Source organism: Heterocephalus glaber, unplaced genomic scaffold (genome assembly GCF_053883595.1).
Source record: "Heterocephalus glaber isolate CG9 unplaced genomic scaffold, H.glaber_assembly_v1.0 deba00001236, whole genome shotgun sequence".
Taxonomy (NCBI): Eukaryota; Metazoa; Chordata; class Mammalia; order Rodentia; family Bathyergidae; genus Heterocephalus; species Heterocephalus glaber.
The window spans coordinates 278,307-296,988 of record NW_028258223.1 but is presented as its reverse complement, the minus strand read 5'-3'; the positions used below and the strand labels follow the sequence as shown (position 1 = coordinate 296,988).

The window sequence follows — 18,682 nt, the reverse complement described above, 5'->3', positions numbered from 1 at the left end:
GGAGCCAACCATGGACTGAAACCTCTGAAACTGATCCAAAAATAAACCTCTCCTCCTTTAAGTTGTGGGTGTCAGGTACTTCACCTCATCAATGTGAAAGCTGACCAATGCAACATGTGTATGAGTTCCATCTATGTATACATAGTAAAACTCATATGTACACATTGATTTTTCTAATTCCACTGCATCTGAGAGTTATTCTACCATTTTTTTTATACCAGGGATCAAACTCAGGACCTTGTGCTTTCCAGGCAGGTGTAGCACCACTGAGCTAAATCCCTGGCCCTAATCCTTGATTTTGATGTTCAAACCATCCCATAAGTGGTCAGTAAAGGTCCTCCAAACTGGCACTTATGAATTTTTGCTTTTTACATATTTTTATTTTTAAAACACTTACATACATTTATTATTTTAATTGATGAACAAATATATTTGTGATGTACATGATGTTTTGATATAGGCAGTCATTGTGGAATGGCTAAATCAAGCTAAGAAATGTATGTACTGCTTCATACTTTTTTGTGGCAACACATTTAAACTCTACTCTCAGTGATTTTGAAGTTTACAACACATTAACTATAGTCACCATGGTTTAAAGTAGATCTCCTGAACTTAAGACTTTCTGCTGATAGTTTCTGAGCAGTTTTGTTTTGTTTTGTAGCACAGGATGGTACAGGCTTTTACTTCCTATGCCCCAGCTCAGGAATCATTTCTCCAATTTCATTTTAGTAGGAAATAGTTTTTAAAAGTAGGATCTGAGCCACTGATGAACTCATTGTTTGTGAGGTGCTATGACTTCTAAACTTTTGCAGATAGTAGATATGTACAAAAAGCATGAAACTACAAATCAACTAATACTTCTAATCCAACCATGTTTCTCCTCTCTTTTCCTAATGCCTTTGTTTCTCGTTTCCCACTGCTTCCCCCAACATCAATCAACATACTTTTATTTATGTGCAGTATCCTACAGTATACATGAGTGGGCTTTGGAATTGCCTCTTTCCCTTTAAAAAAATTACATGTATATAGGTACTCTGTCCTCTTTTGGCTAGGCTGAGCCTTTAGGCTTTGGTGACATTCTGGTCAGCACATTTGTTGCCTCCATGAGCAGCAGGATAGCCAAGATGTCTGACAACTTGCCCAGGTCCCAGGCCTGGGTCCAGGAGAGGTCTCACTACAGGACCTGGGTGGGATCCGAGAGCGTCAAGGGCTGTAACCAGGTGTCACTGTTGTCTTCCAGGGTGCATGTGTCTTTAATTGGCAATGAGCATATGGTCAGGGGATCCGGGTGTTCACTGCCATCCTGGGCTCTGGGCCTGAAATACGCACAGAGAGCCCCAGAGAAGCTGTCGCTGAAGGTGAAGATGTGGGAGCCATCGGACACGTTGAAGAAAGAGAGTGTTCCCGCCTCACAGTCAAGGAGAAGGCCCACGCGCCGGGGAGGCACACGCAGGGTGAGTGCCACGCGGTGCGGGTCCAGTGCGAAGTACTCGCAGTTCCACAGACCCAGCACCCAGTAGCCACTGGCTGGACTGAGGCATGCGGGCCCTGAGTGTGGCACTGCTGCCAGGCATACGCCTAGGAACCAGCAGCTGCGGCGACCCACATGCACCTCCCAATAGTGGCGGCCGGAGGAGAATTGCTCCCGGCCCAGCACACACTTATGCTGAGAAAACCATGGATCGCTGGCTACTGGGCTAGGTGGCCCTGGGCGGGTGGACACACTCTTGCCATCCTCGGAGATCTCAAGGTTGGGGTGGGCTGTGGCCCGATCCAAGGTCACATTCACTGTGCATGAAGCATGGGGTTAGCACAGGTGAGCACGGTCCTAGGACCCTCTTACCCACCACCCCAAAGATGAACCTCTAGTTTCTCCCTGGCAGAGCAATCAGTGGGATTATCACCCTGCCCAGACTGACACAATCCTCTCTCTTCCACCTGGCTTCCAAAGTGGCAGGTAAGGCACTCTGGAGCATATGAAACTGATGGGTACTCTTACTCTTTTCCCAAACTGGAAGGTTTATGAATTCTGTACTTGGTGCCAGTGTGAGAAGGGGTGAAAAGAAACAGTGAATGAGGTAGGTGTGTGTGTGGCAGGGGTGGGGCGGGGGGGGGGAGTCAAGTCCTGGACAGGGGCTCTGAGGTCCTCATGTGAGCTTTTGGCTTTACAACAATTTTAGGATTTTCAAGACTGAAAGGAACCTGTAAGCTGATCTAGTCCAGTGTCCTGCACTCCCTCCAACCCTGAGATCCCTTCTATGAATTGATGACCCAAGAAGTTCCTTTCATACTCCACATTCTCTTCTGCAAACAGGCCCAGGAAGCATTAGAGAATTAACCTAGTAAAACCCACTAAGCAATGGGTAGGCAGGGGCAGAAGTGTGTGGATATGTTCTAAGGTTACATGTTACAGATGTACACTGTGTACACATGTGGATGTGTCACGTTGTGTATGCAAGTGTGCTTCTCTGTCTGTGTTCAGGCCCTATATCTGGCTCCCAGAAAAGACTCTTTCTCTCATCTCAGATGATTCCTCATGCCTTCTATTTAAAATCCAGCCAAAGCCAGTATACACCTGTAATCCCAGCACTCAGGAGGCTGGGGCAGGAGTATTGCTGCAAGTTCGAGGCCAGCATGGGCTATATAGTGAGTTCAAGGACAGCCTGGACTGCACAGTGAGACTCTGTCTCAAAAAAACCAACTTTCACCAAAAAAGATCCAGCCAAACCTACCAACAAAGTCATAGTTTCTCAGCTTCAGTTACCTGCATATTGTTGGGCTGCTTTCCATTCTGAAACCAAAAAACAGAAAAAGAGGCTCAGACTGCTGAGTCAGTAACTCTGAAATCTTGAAGGAGGATCAAGACGAATGAGTGATGACTCTAAACCCAAAGAACATCATCCCCACAGCTGGTATGGATCCAGCATATCAGGTCCACCTTAGTATTTAACTGAGCCATGTACAGGCTGAAGTTGTGCTGGTTAATGCCAGGAGAATGGAGCAGGAACACAAAGCACCATGATGGGCAGCCTGAATGCACTGAGGCATGGCAGGAAGTCTCAAGTCTCTGACTGGCCAGGCTCAGTCCTAGAGGCCAGCTGGGCATGCTCCTACTCTGAGAGGTCCTCCAGACATCCTGTCTTCTCTCAGGCATCCTTTCTTTCTTTCTTTCTTTTTTTTTTTTTTGGTATCGGGGATTGAACTCAGGTCCCTGCCCTTGCAAGGCAGGCGGCGGAACCACTGAGCTAAATCCCCAGCCCCCTAGGCATCTTTCTATAATGTGAGCCATTCTGAGCAGATTTCTGTTCTGTTTTTTTCTTGTTCTATCTTGCAACAAATATTTGACCAAAAACAGTAGTGGATTTTTGCAGATCTCCACACATTTAATCCTGGCTTTATACCAGAATAATCAGTAAAACTTAAAAATATATATAGCTCTTGCATGAAAAAATTCAGCTCATAAAATGTCAATTCTCTCCAAATTTATAAATTCAAAGCAATCCCATGTCAATCAACTTTTGAATTTTTTTAAAGAAACTTCATGAGTTTATTCTATAATTTATATTTTAAAGGGTCCATTAACTTTAAAAAAGAAGTAGAACATCCCCTGCTCCTGGGTAGGAAGGATCAACATAGTGAAAATGGCCATACTTCCAAAACTGCTAGATAGATTCAATGCAATTCCAATAGAAATCCCAGCAGCATACTTCAGGGACTTTGAGAAAACAATCCAAAAATTCATTTGGAACAAGAAGAGACCCAGAATAGCAAAAGCAATTCTAGGCAATAAAGACAAGGTAGGGGGTATCACAATCCCCAACTTGAAATTATACTACAAAGCTACTGTGACAAAAACAGCATGGTACTGGCAAAGAAACAGACCTGAGGACCAGTGGAACAGATTAGAAGATGCAGAAACAACTCCAGAAACACTCAGCTACCTCATCTTTGACAAAGGAGTCAAACACCGTCACTGGAGGAAAGATACCCACTTTAATAAATGGTGCTGGAAAAATTGGGTTTCAACTTGCCAAAGATTAAAACTAGACCTGTATCTCTCACCATGCACTAAACTAAAATCAAGATGGAGTAAAGATCTAAATATTAAAATAGAAACGCTGAACCAGCTAGAACAGAGGTTAGGTAGAACTCTTGAAGACATTCACGTAGGAAAAGATTTTATGAACAAAACCTCAGTTGCCCATGAACTAGCACAAACAATCAACAAGTGGGATCTCTTCCTATTAAAAAGCTTCTGCACAGCAAGAGAAACCACCAGCAGTGTGAAGAGACAACCCATAATGTGGGAAAAAATTTTCACCTGCTGTTCCTCAGTCAAAGGTCTACTATCTAGAATCTATAAAGAACTTAAAAAGATCAGGCCTCCCAAATTTAAAGACCCAATCCAAAAATGGGCATCTGAAATGAACAGACATTTCTTAGACAAAGAAGTAGAAATAGCAAATAAACAGATGAAAAAATGTTCAACATCACTGGTCATTCGAGAGATGCAAATGAAAACAACACTGAGATTCCACCTTACCCCAGAAAGAATGGCTGCTATCATGAAACCAACCAACAGCAAATGCTGGTGGGCTGTGGGGAAAGAGGAAGCCTGCTCCACTGCTGATGGGAGTGTAGACTGGTGCAACCACTATGAAAATCAGTATAGAGGTACCACAAAGAACAAGGACTGGAAGTCCCATTTGACCCAGCTATTCCCCTGCTGGGTATCTTCCCCAAGGAATTAAAAGAAACATACCACAGTTGTAAATGTGCACCTATGTTCATAGCAGCATAATTTGTAATAGCTAAAACTTGGAAACACCCCAAATGCCCATCAACTGGAGACTGGATAAAGAAAATGTATTTTTTTAATAAAATGGAGTACTACTCAGCTATAAAAAATGAGAAATTAAAGATATGTATAGCTAAATGGATGCACATTGAGGTGATACTCTTAAGTGAAATAAATACGACACACATGTGTAAATACTGAATAGTGTCTCTAGTGTGAGAAACTGAAAGTGTAAATAAGGACTAAAAGGTATAATAGATAATGTGAAATAGGAAGAAAATGGGCAAAGGGGAAGCGGAAGTGGGAGGGGTAGGGGAAAGGCAAGAAGGGAATGGAATTACTATGAGAAAATGAAAAAATGGAAACAAAGTCTGTGTAAATAGGGAGGGATGTAGGAGCTGAAGGGAGGGCAGAGGAAGGGGGAAAAATAAGAACCAAGAGAGATTATTTAAAGGTGCAAATTTCCAATGATTAAAAAAAAATTAGAAAAGAAGTAGAAATGAGGAAAGAGAACTTGTACTTTCGGTTATTGCAGAAGCCATAGGAGTAAAAGGAATGAGGTAGTAGGTAGGCCGAAGGACAGACCTATCTATACATGGGATCTGACCATGCACTAAAGGAGACAGCTCACATTAATAGGTAAATTATGGACGGTGTACTCAATGGCTTTGAAGAAACTAACTCACTGTGTAGGGTAATATTACTGGACTCTTACCTGACTCCAAGAGAAATAACAAAATGTAGGATTAAAGACCTACATACAACACATATTACCATAGTTTGAATCAGGAATGTTCCCCAAAGGCCTACGTGTGAGACACTTGGTCCTCAGCTTGGTGCTACTGGGAGGTAGTAGGAATTTAAGCAATGAGGCCTAGTTGAAGGCTTTTGGCCATAGGGGTAAGGCCCTTAAAAGTGATACTGGGACCTATGTGCTCCTCTTTCTCTTTTTCCTTCCCAGCTGCCATGAAGTTAGCAGCTTGCTCAACCACTTGCCAGCCCCAGCCAGGATGTGTAAGAGCACCACGTGACCATGGACTAAAAACTCTAAAACCATGAGCCAAAATAAACCCTTGCCCTTTTTAAATTGATCATTTTAAGTATTTTGATTATAGTAACAGAAAGCTAACATAAAAATTAATAAAGTGAGAAGGAATTATCCTTGTGGGAAGATGGTAGAGTGGTGAACAGTACAGAAACAGCCTTTTTGAGATTTGTTGTCCAGACAATGGACTATAGCAATGTGAGAAAGAGAAGGAGAGAAGTGGGTCCCTGGGACTCAGCAAGGATCTAAATCAAGAATTGAAGCCCATAGGGAGAACAACGAGAGAGACTTCAATGAAGAAGAAAATGACAAGCAGTGCTTTCTCCCAGAGCTCTGACATACTGGGTGGGAAGGGTGGCTTAAACCTGCATATCCACAGTGACTACTGGCAACCCCAGAGACTTACACAAAGAAATGCACCAGTGACTGCTTCTGCCTGGCAAGGGCAAGGTCCTGAGTTTGATCCCTGGTACAAAAAAAAAAATGTACCAGTGGAACAGAACACTGGCTGCAGTGGCTGGTGAGTTATTCAGGTTCAGGTGTTCCCCAGGAGAGGGCAATTGCCTGATAGCCATCTTAGAGAGGGGCAACTGAGCTTGAAACTCAGACAGCTGTGGGCTGGCTCTAACACGGTTAGGTTTAATTTTCTCCCCTAAGGGTAAAGTCACCACACTGAGAGTATATTTACTGTATATAATTTTGTGATTCTAGATTTTGTTATATAGCCACAAATCTACTTCACACAATTAAATTTGGCAAATTAATAGTTAACAATTTGCCACTTTTTTTTTAGTTTGTCACTTTCTAGGATAAGTTTGATGCTATTTTTATTGCTGATTGTACTACATCATCATCATCATTATTATTATTATTATTATTATTATTATTATTATTATTATTATTATTTTCGGTACTGGGGATTGAACTTGGGCCCTTGAGCTTGCAAGGCAGGTGGCATAATCACTGAGCTAAATCCCCAGCCGATTTTATTATTATTATTTTCTTTCTTTTTTTGAGACAGGGTCTGGCTTGGTAGTCCAGGCTGGCCCTGAACTCACTATGTAGCCCAGGCTAACCTTGAACTCATGGCAATCCCCCTGCCTCTGCCTTCTGAGTGCTGGGATTACAGGCATGCAGCACCACACCCAACCTACTTTAGACAAGGTGACATAATTGTTCTAATCAGTTATTCTTCCTGGTATGCCAAGACTGAGATTGTCTAAGGGTAACAAACAATACTATAGGCCAGTGCCAAAGAAACAGGGGCTAGGCCAAATAGGCAGCAACTTCTCACTGCCCCCCAAATTGAATAGGTAGGATCTTACAACAGACTCAAAGCCCAAAAGCCAGCTACAGGGCCAGGGATTTAGTTCAGTGGTTCTGACACCTGCCACACAAGCGCAAGGTCCCGAGTTTGATCCCCAGTACCAAAAACAAAAAAACAAACAAAAGCCAGCTACACCTGGAAGACATCTCTGAGAAGTAGTAATTTCCTAAGAGTTCAAAATACTAGCAATAAAGCTACTTGCCATATGCAATTTACAAGCACTAACCCAGAAATTAACTAAAAACAAAAAGAAAGGAAAAAGAAAATGAGAGGACACTTAAGCAAGCTACAACCCCAAACTTCCAGTTAACCAAAGACAAACTTAGCGGGCAATGAAGTGGAAAAATTTAAAACCCACCCACCTGGACTCTCTGAAGTGGTAACAGCTGAAGTAACAAAGCAAATGAATGAGGATTTATAAAAATATCAAATCAGAAATAGTTTCTCAGATAACTACAGAGACAGATGATGACCATGATGAAAGACATGATCAATGACTAGAGCAGATAGAGATTAAAAAAAATAGAGAAGTTTAGGAAAATGATGGAAATCATGAATGCCCAATATAGGAAAGAACTGGAATTCATGAAACAGATTCAAACAAATATCCAGCAGATTAAAAATTCCATTGAAAGTATACATAGCAGAATGAGCCAGTGTGAGGATAGAATATCAGATATGGAAGCCAGGATTGCAGTTATTGATCACCAAAAGAACAATCTCTTAAAAATAGCAAGGGATCACAAAAATCCAACCCAAAAGCTGCTAGAAGCAGAATAATGAGATTGATCATTGTCAATCAAAAAGCAGGAGCATGCAAATGACATAAAAAACTTGTTCGTGGAAGTAATGGCAGAAAACTTCCCAAGCAGAGAAAAGGAATTTGACAAACAAATAAGTGAGGCATATAGAGCTCCAATTTATCAAAAAAACTTTACACCAAGGCATATAATAGTCAAGATACTAGAATTCAACCCAAGAACAGACTATTGAAAGCTGTTAGAGAAAAGAAACAAATCACCTATAAAGAAAAGCCCATCAGAATCAAAATAGGCATATCAACACAATCAATTGAAGTATTTCAGTGCCTAAAGGAAAACAACCTCCAACCCAGATTGATGTACCCCACAAACTATCTTTCAAAATTGATGGAGAAATAAGATACTTCCATGACAAAGAACACCCGAAGAAATTCATGACCACCAAACCAGCACTCCAAAATGTTCTGAAGGACATTATAGAAAGAGATAATGTGGACTACAACTCCATGAACCCCTACAGAATGAATCTGCCAGGCAATGAAAGTAATGAATCAGAGAGGGAAAAGAGGGAATCAACAACAGGAAAATAATATAATGACAAAGATCAGTCAATGCATGTGAGTTATAACCATCAATGTGAATGGTCTCAATTCACCAATCAAAAGAAATAGATTGCCAGAATGGATCAAGAAGCAAAATCCAACAATATGAGGCATACAACAAACCCATTTGATTCAAACAAATTCATAGACTGAAAGTGAAAAAACAAAACACAATACTCCATGCAACAGGAACCTGGAAAAAAAGCATGGGTAGCTATACTGTCTGCAGACAAAGTGGATTTCAACTAAGACTGATTAAGAGAGACAAAGAAGGTCATTACATCCTTGTAAAGGGAACAATGCAAGAGGAAGTGATAACAATCATAAATATATATATGCACCAAATACCAGCATACCCAACTATATAAAACAAATATTAATGGACATGAAAAATCAAATAAACATTGATATAACTGTAAAGGGGGATTTCAATACATAATTTTCATAAATAGATCAACTAGACAAAAAAAATCAGCAAATGAATATCAGAACTGAACCAAACTTTTTTTTTTTTTGTACTGGGCATCAAACTCAGGACCTTGTGCTTGCTAGGCAGACACCAGAACCACTGAGTTAAATCCCTGGGCCCTTGAACCAAACTTTTGAACAAATGGACTTAGCAGATGTGGAGTGTTCCAACCCACAATATCAGAATACAGAATACATTCTTCTCAGCTGCACATGGGATGTTCTCCAAAACAGACCACATACTCGCTCTCAGAGCATGCTTAAGTGAATGTAAAGGAACTGAAGTTATCCCATGCATATTCTCAGACCATAGTGCAATGAATTTGGAAATCAATTGCAAAAGAAACCACAAGAATTGCATAAATACATGGAAATTAAATAAAATCCTCCTGAACACCCAGTGGGTCACAGATAAAATTAAAGAAGAAATTAAGAAAGTTTCTACAATTAAAAATAATACCAATATAACATACTGAAACTTATGGGATCCAATGAGAGTAATTCTATGAGGGAGATTTACAGAAGTGAATTCCCATATCAGAAAAACAGAGTGAGCTCAAATAAACAAGCTAATGTTGAACTTCAAGCTTCTAAAAAAGAGCAAGTCAGCTCAAAGCTCCTACGAGAGAGCAACTCATAAAGATTAGAGCAGATATTAATGCGGTGGAGACTAAGAAAATACAAAGAATAAATGGATTGAAGAGTTGGTTCTTTGAAAGATTAAACAAAATTGATAAACCCTCAGCCAACTTTGTCTAAAAAAGGAAAGAAAAGGCTCAAATCCATGCAATTAGGAATGAAAAGGGTGAAATCATAAGCAGTCCCGCAGAAATCCAGATCATCAATGCCTACTGCAAGAAACTCTGTTCTAATAAGATGGAAAACATAGAAGAAATGGACAGATTCCTAGATACATATGAATTACCAAAGCTGAACCAAGAAGATATAAAAATTTTAAATAAGCCAATATCAGTCAATTAAATTGAAGATGTAATTAAAAACCTACAAAGAAAGAAAAGTACAGGTTCTGACAAATTCATTGCTGAATTCTACAAGAAAATTAGAGAAGACCTAGTGCTGCTACTTCTCAAATGCTTTAATGAAATTGAAAGGGTAGCAATACTCCCAAATTCACTCCCGGATTCAAGCATTACCCTGACATTAAAACTAGAGAAGGATCCACCAAAAAAAGAGAACTATAGGCCAATCTTGCTAATGAACATAGATGCAAAAATCCTCAATAAGATACTGGCAAACAGAGTACAGCAACTCACCAAGAAAGTTATATACCATGATGAAGTAGAATTCATCCTAAGATTGCAGGGATGGTTCAACATGTGCAAATCACTAACTATAATACACCATATTAACAGAGCCAAGGACAAAAAACATGATCATCTCAAAAGATGAAGCATTGGACAAAGTTCAGAACCCATTCATGATTAAAAAAAACCTATAGAAAACTGCTGATGATCTTTATTTCTTTTTTGTTTTGTTTTGAATAGATTTTTGAGTTTTATTGAAATCTTACATGAACAAGAAATTGGAAATACAATCACATCAAAGAACAAATTGTCATGGCTTTGACGTTTAAGCCAAACAAATTTGTAGGGCAGATTTCAAAAAGATGTGAAGTTATAACAATTTAAAAACACAGTTAACCTACTTCTAGGAATGCAAAACGTAGTCATAGGTTATTTTCAACACAAGAAAACTTAAATTTGTTTGCTTTAATTTCTTAAAACTACTAAGACAAAGCACTAGCTTGTATTTTTATTTACAGCATATTTCATACTCCTATGTAGTCTCTATCCCAAATCCAAAAAAATGAAACTGTCCAAACCAAAGGCTCTGCAAAATCATGATTTAACAACTTGTTCTGATGCTAACATGAAGCCTGAAAAGATAAAAGCATTGTAACCCCCAAAATAAGGGAACTCTGCAAGCCCAATAATAACCAAGAGCATTTATGAAAAGAAGAAAAATAAAAAGAATTGAGTATATACACAACAGTGATTTCTTCAGCCCAATACAAATGGCAGCAAACAGCTACTTAAAGATGAAACAGTTAAGTCAATTTTTTTTTGAAGAATGTAGATCTAGAGCCAATCGTACCTTGAGAGTATCATTTTCAAGCCCTCACTTGTCTATTTCCACTGTTGCCCATAAGTATCCTGATAAAATTCCTGGTTGTCATTATTGTAACCATAGTTACCAGAATAGTCACCACCTTGCTGAAGCAGCTGCTGAGTGATGGGTTGGGAACCCCAGTTCTGATGGTTGTTGATCTGACGACACTTGGAATCAGGTTGGTTGTACCCATCTGCCTTTCTTTTGCCTCCTACATTGCCCGCCTCGATTGCCCCAAGCTCCATGGGACCCACGGCCTCTCTGCTGTTGTTCAGGACCCCCTCTGCCACCCTAGAGCTCCTTGGCGGTCCCAAAGGTGCCCCCCTCTGTGAATAGCCAGCTCTACCTCTTAGAGGTGTGCTCCCTGCCCCCTTGGTGGTGGTGGAGCACCTTGCCATCCCCTTCCTCCTCCTCCTCCTCTTACTGCATAGCCATCATCATAGCCGTAGTAGGGATCTTCATAGCCTCCACGATAGTCATGCTAATTGTAACCATAGTGATCTTCATAGCCATAGTAATCTGGAGGGTAGCCATATCCACCTCTACCTCCACCACGACCTCGACCTCTGATTGGTGGTGGCATACTAGGAGGAGGGTGATAGTCATAATCTTCATACGCAGTGCTTCTGGAGGCCTGTCTAGCAGCTGGGAGCTCTTTCCTTTTCTTGTCTGGTGGTTTAGCCAAAGCTATTTCAATTTCTTCCCCTTCTATTTCTTTTCCATTCATTGCATCCATAGTCTTAAGAGCAGCTCCTCTGTCTTCAAAATGAACAAATGCATAATCTTTCAACTTCTTTACTCTTTCAAGTTTTCCAAGTTCAAAAAATGACTTTTCCAATATTTCTTCTGTAACTGTAGTAGCCAAGTTTCTCACAAATAAAACTTTCACCTATGACTTTACTGAATTCTTCCAGAATGTTTTCTTTAGTCTTATTCTTCGGGATGGATCCAACAAAAAGTCTGTTGTTTGCCACAGAAGTACACACTCCAAGTTGTTTACCAGGGTGAATTTCATAGCTGTCACACAGTTTAACAGCTATCCTGTGCAGCTTCCTTTCCACAGAAGGTGATAAACGCGTACTCTTGGTTCTGACCAGACAGTGGATCCATCATAAGACGTAGGTCCCAAATGGGACCAGCCTTCTCAAAAAGGGGCACCAACTCATCCTCATACAGAGCTCTTGGTATTTTACCTACAAAGACCTCTGTTCCAATTCCAGGCTGCACACCCACGTACACACTGTCTGGTGGAGGACCACTATACTTCCTTTGTCCTGTTGTTACATCCAGAGTATAACCAGTCCTCTCAAGCAAGGCCTTGATCAGATCCCTTTGTGGACTCTTGCACTTTGCTGCCCTGTTTCTCTCTTTGCCTGTAGGTCTTCATAACTCCACATAAAAATGCACTTTTGTTCTGAACATGTGATGTCACTTTCCTTGAACTGTTGCAGTACAGACAGAGCTCCTTCTTCATTAAATTCCCTGAGAGCATCAATTGCTCCTTCATCAAGATCAACATAACCTACCAATCCAGGGAAGAACTGGGGTGGGCAGCCAGGCCTGTGAGAATCAGCACCAGGTGCGTTGAAAACGACTAGAAATGGCATGCGCGCCACCCCTTTCCTCCTCATGGACAGAGATATGATCCCCTGATGATCTTTATTTCAATCTAACAAAAGCCATCTATAACAAAACAACAGCCAAAATCATACTAAATGGACAAAAACTGAATATTTTCATTGTAAAATCAGAAACATGACAAAAATGTCCACTGTCATGCTCATATTCCATATAATTCTGGAGACATTAGCCACAGCAATTAGATAAGAGAAAGAAACAAAAGGAATAAGGATAGAAAAGGAAGAAGTTAAATTATCATTATTTGTGGCTGACATGATGCTGCACATAGAAGACCCCAAAAACTCCACCAAAAGACCTGTAGATTTAATAACCAAATTCAGTGGCATAGCTGGATAAAAAGTCAGCAGGCAAAAATCAATAGGATTCCTCTACACAAATAACAAACTCACTGAGAGATAAATTAGGGAAACCACACCTTTCACGATAGCATCCCAAAAAAATGAAATACCTAGGAATCACTCTAACGATGGAAGTAAAAGAACTTACAAGGAAAACTACAGTACTCTAAAAAAGGAGATTGAAAGATATCAGAAAATGGAAAGATATCCCTATTCTTGAGTCAGAAGAACCAATACAATAAAAATGGCCATACTTCCAAAATTGTTATACAGATTTAGTGCACTCTCAATCAAAACACCATTAGCATATCTCAGAGAATGAGAAAAAACATTCCTAAAGTTCACTGTGAGCGAGAAGAGACCTAAAATAGAAGGCAAGGCAGGAGGCATCACAATCCCCAACTTGAAATTATACTACAAAGTTATTGTGATAAAAACAGCATGGTCCTGGCAAAAAGCAAACTCAAGGACCCATGCAATGGATTAGAAGATGCAGAAACAACTCCAGACACACTCAGCCACCTTACCACCTTATCTTCACTGGAAGAAAGATAGCCTCTTTAATAAATGTTGCTGGAAAAACTGACTTTCCACATGCCAAAGATGAAAACTAGACCCATATCTTTCACCATGCACTAAACTAAAATTGAAATGGGTCAAAGATCTAAATATTAAAACAGAAACACTAAATCTGCTGGAAGATAGAACAAGAACTCTTGAAGACACTGTTATAGGCAAAGACTTTATGAAGAAAACCCCAATCACACAGGAAATATCACAAAGAATTAACAACTGGGACCTCATCTTATTAAAAAGATTTTGCACAGCAAAAGAAACCACCAACAGCATGAAGAGACAACCAACTGTGTGGGGAAAAAAATTTTGCCAGCTGTTCCTCAGCAAAAGGACTAATATGTAGAGTAATAATAATGATGATGATGATAATGATAATAATCTGACCCCCCATACATACACACATTTAAAGATGCAATCTAAAAGTGGACACCCTAAATCAACAGACACTTCTCAGATGAAGTAGAGATAGCAAATATATGAAAAAATGTTCACCATCACTGGTCATTTGATTGATGCAAATTACAACAACACTGAGATTCCATCTCACTCCAGAAAGAATGGCTGTTATCAAGAAATCAACCAATAGCAAATGCTGGCAGGGCTGTGGGAGAAAAGGAACCCTTCTTGGGCTGGGAATGTAGCTCAGTGGCATTGCAACTGACTGGCAAGTGAAAGGTCCTGAGTTCAATCCGCACCTTTCCCGCCCCCCACCAAAAAAAGAGAAGGAAAAAGGAACCCTTCTCCACTGTTGGTGGGAGTATAGACTGGTGCATCCACTGTAGAAATCAGTGTGGAGAGTCCTCAAAAACCTAAAACCAGAGGTTCCACTTGATTCAGCTATTCTTCTTCTTGGTGTCTTCCCAAAAGAATTAAAAGCATCATACTAAGTCTTATACATACACCCATATTTACAGAAGCACAGACTGTGATAGCTAGGTCTTGGAAACACCCCAAATGCTCATTAATGGATGAATGGATTAAAAAGATGTGGCTTTTAAAAATATAACAGAGTACTACTCTGCCATAAAGGATAAGCTTGAGATATTTCTAGCTAAATGGATGCACATTTTGAGACCATACTCTTAAATGAAATAAATCAGACACATATGTTTAAATAGCACACTGTTTCTCTGGTGTGAGAAACTGAAAGTAGAAATAAGGACTGAAATTTATAATAGATTTTGGGATGGAATGAAAATGTTCTAATGAGAAGGGGAACAAGGTGTGGGGGGAGTAGAGACAAGAGAAAAAAAAGAATAGAAGGGAAAATGGAAACAAAGCTTTTGTAAATAAAGGGTGAAAAAGGTTCTGAGGGGATGGAGGGAATGGGGAAAAAAAAAAGATATACCATGTACAGGTACAAATTCCCTATGATGTATGTGATCATTATGTATATCTGAAGTGTACCAATAAATGTTTTGCTTTCAAAAATGTTCAAATGAGAAAGGGAAGAAGGTAGAGAGTAAGGGGAAAGGAAAGAAAGGACAAGGAAAAAAAGAATAGAAGGAAAAAGGCAAATAAAACTTTGTAAATAAAGGGGGAAGAGGGGTCAAAGGGAGGGGAATGAGAAAAAAGAAGCATCAAGATCTATTACATACAGGTACAAATTCCCTATGATGAATGTGATCATTATATGTATCTAAAATGTACCAATAAAAGTTTTAATTCCAAAAAAAATTTATCCTTGTGACCTATGTGCATGAAAAGTCTTTTTCAGCAAAACTTCAAAAATATAAACTTTAGGTAAAATCTCAGTGAATTAGATTTTCTCAAAATTAATGACTTCACAAGTTCAATACCAGTGAAGGATTAAAACACACATATAAATGTATACATAAGGAAAAGATAGCAATCCCTTTCAAAATGGCAGCTGTGGGAAGAGGAAGACACAAAAGCCCATTAGAGAGATGTTCAAACTTGGTATTCAGAGTGGTAAAAGAACAATGGCCAATCGTTTATCACCACTGACTGGCAAAAGCTGAATGTTCACTCCCATGGGATGCAGGAACGTGGAGTCTCCCAGCTCTGCTGAAGGCAGGAAGACAGTGTTGCCTTCTGGACAGCCTTCTGTCCCATTAATGCACAGACTCCCCATGGCCTAGCAGTTCCCATCCTGGTGACATAGGCAGATCGTCACACAGTGTCATAAGGAGATGTGTTTGAAGCTATTCACTCACTGTTGTTTGTGATGGTGTTGAGTCAGAGGCAGCCAGGATGTCTCCTCCAAGAGGGTAATGGGCTAAAATAATCTTTGCAGCAAGAAGGAGAAACAGACTACATGTATGCATGAGAAAGATGTTCAAAGAATGATGTGTGAAAAAAGCCAGGAACAGTGTGAGATGGTGAATATCATTTACATAAAACACATGTGACAAAAGTGAAATTCACATTTACAAGGATAAATAGAAAATAGATATACATTGCAGTTTTGCCTTGGATGGATGGGGGACCCATTGTATGGAGAAAAATGTATATATATATGGTAACATGCCATTCCAGACCCACAAGTCAGTCTTTGAAGGAGAACATCAGGAGTCCTGGTGATTGTGACATGCAACAGGATAGGAGCCAATAGTTTCCAGGATGTTTAAGCCTCAGGACAATATAAAAGTAAAACCTGAATAACACCCCTACCAAGTGACATAAATTAATACAAACCCAGAGAGGCTGTGGAATGAAACTAGAATGAAGTGTGGTAGATTACTCAGACCAAATAATTGAGATGCTGAGATGTATAGTCCCTGACTCCAGATGGTTTAACTTATGAAGTTTTTACTCTATTATGGTACAAAAGTCAGTGCATTCAGTAGAAACCATACTTGCAATATTTAATTTTGATCTTTACCCAGGTTAGCAATGATACATGGTATAATACTCTCCTGAGATGCTGGCCAGACCTGGAGCCATAGCTGTATCAGGCAAGTGATCAGAAAGACAGGCAACAGCAGGGATGGTGAGCCTATGGCACATGTGCCACAGGGAGCACCCACAGCCCTCTATGCAATGACATCATGAATTGTTGCAAAGTTGGTTGTAAAGTTGTTACAAAGTTTGTTTTTCTAAACTAAAACCTCAGGTTTAATTGCAGTGTTGCCACTTTGTGATAAATGCATTTTGGGTTAGAGTTTGGGACTCCCTTCTCTACAAGGTTTGCCATCACTGATCTAGTGTGCTGGGTTGTAAAGCTAGGCACATGTTAAGCTAGATACATGTTTAACTTGTGACATTTTCAATTTACAGTGGGTTTATCAGGATGTCAACCATGGTTATTCCGGGCACATAATGAGCAACAATAGGAGAAAAATAGGCTTTACTCACCAGCTTGGCCTTCAGCCCTTCTCCAGTCTGAAGCACAAAGGAAAAATGGGATTAGAACATCAGAACATCACAGCTTCTCTGCCCATCTATCACATTTTGCACCATTCCTGCCCTTTCCCCCTCTTTCCTGCCACCCACGAAGCCATCGGGTTCCAGGCCAGGCATCTCACCTGGTTTGGGAGATGAGAAGATACATGGATAAGGAGGGGCAAAAAGGCGAACAGAAGGAAAAGTTTCAGGAGGGGTCACTTACCCAGCTCGGTCTGAAATGTCTCTATAAGCAGAACACAGAGAAAGTATCAACTCTTGGATGAGTGGAACCACCCTCCCAAAGCAGGTCACTGGAAGACGTTCCCAACCCCATCCTTGGCCCTGCACTGGCCTACTAAAGGAGATCTACTGCGGGATTCTGATGCCTTATCCTACTTGCTTTAAATCTGCATCAAACTGGGAAAACAAAACAGATTTGGATTCAGGTTTGGTTTGAAGAGTCTCCTGCTCTTTCATCCTGAAATGTGAAGTTTTTCCTGGGGAGGAGCTCCTGAATAAGTCCTGTACTGAGCACTGCCCCTGTGAACCTCAGGCTCCCTTACTGGATAAATCACTTAAAGGGCTAGAACATCACACTCGGTTATTTGCCAAGAACTCACATTTTGCCAGTAGAATACACTTCTTTGATCTGTCCACCTTTTGTCCTCTTTTAAAAGCAAGGCTCCTTGGAAAAGCAGCACTATACACCAATTCAGACTGTGGTGCTATGGCTTATTACAACTGTTTTGCTTTGCTGCCCTGGCCCCCCATGACTTGGTAGACTGCAAGACAAGTTTCCTCGACCTTAGTTTGGTTTGGAGTTTTGGTTCTTGATGTCTTCCTTCTACCCACAGAGGTCTTTTCCATCCCCACTTCGAGGTTTCACCCATCCTCCCTTTTACGACCCTCTTCCCACCATGGCTTCAAGTTGATGCGCTCCTCTGGGAACAAAAGCGAATTTGATAAATTATTCACACTTGGGCAGAAATTAAAAGTGCCATGCTTCCCAGTGGTGTCTGCATTTAAAAGATAGGAGAATTTGTCCTAGGAAGATAACTGAGGGAAGCAATCATTCAGTGGGAAAATTTTCAGTGAATCATGTAATTTGCAAGGGAGAGGCTGGCAGGGTCTGTTCACAGAGGTTCTCTGATAGACCAGGGCAGCTGCACACCCAGTCAGACAGGCCTTCAGCCTGTGGGGGAAGAGAGATGCAGAAGGAGGAATTTAGAATTAGGTCGGTGCCAGCCATCTCTCTTCAAAAAGAGCCTAAACCACTGGGCTTGAGCTCAGCTACCCCATTAGTACCCATCAGCGATATGGGCGGGGGGGGGGGGCGTAGGCACCCAGAACTCAACTCACGTAGCTGCGAAGCCAGCCTTCCTGGAGAAGAAAAGTGGAACATTCTTCAGGTTGGGGATAAGTCAGGGGACAGAACACGGATCACAGGCCTCATTCCTCAAAGCACCTATACTGTGGCCCACGCGCGGCAAGGAAGGGGAGACCCTCATCCGACCCACGCAGCTCCCATGCATCCCCGCTCCTGCCCGGCTCATGGCTCACCTTGCTCCTCCTCTGCCTGATTCTTCAGCTTTTCTGAAAGCAAACAGAGAGGGAGAACAATGAATAAGCAGACCTCCGGCCCCGGCCC

The 18,682-nt window shown here is 40.8% G+C and overlaps 1 protein-coding gene and 1 pseudogene across 11 annotated transcripts in view; both read right to left on the bottom strand.

Annotated features, from left to right (window-relative positions):
* Positions 1-351: 351 nt before the first annotated feature.
* Btnl9 (butyrophilin like 9) overlaps positions 352-18,682 on the bottom strand; it is a 39,239-nt gene continuing 20,908 nt past the window's right edge. For 6 of the 11 annotated variants that reach the window (XM_087210963.1, XM_087210959.1, XM_087210960.1 and 3 more), the window contains 6 exons: positions 18,595-18,627; positions 18,394-18,414; positions 17,258-17,278; positions 17,005-17,031; positions 2,765-2,791; positions 352-1,788 (listed from right to left, as the gene is read on the bottom strand). In XM_087210963.1, coding sequence (XP_087067089.1) covers positions 1,175-1,788; positions 2,765-2,791; positions 17,005-17,031; positions 17,258-17,278; positions 18,394-18,414; positions 18,595-18,627 — 743 coding nt within the window. In that variant the 3' untranslated portion in view covers positions 352-1,174. Of the gene's footprint in view, positions 1,789-2,764; positions 2,792-17,004; positions 17,032-17,257; positions 17,279-18,393; positions 18,438-18,594; positions 18,628-18,682 lie in introns of all 11 variants that reach the window. The other 5 variants (XM_087210964.1, XM_087210966.1, XM_087210965.1 and 2 more) reach the window with 5 other exon arrangements.
* Positions 2,813-16,994, bottom strand: LOC147828185 (heterogeneous nuclear ribonucleoprotein R pseudogene; annotated as a pseudogene).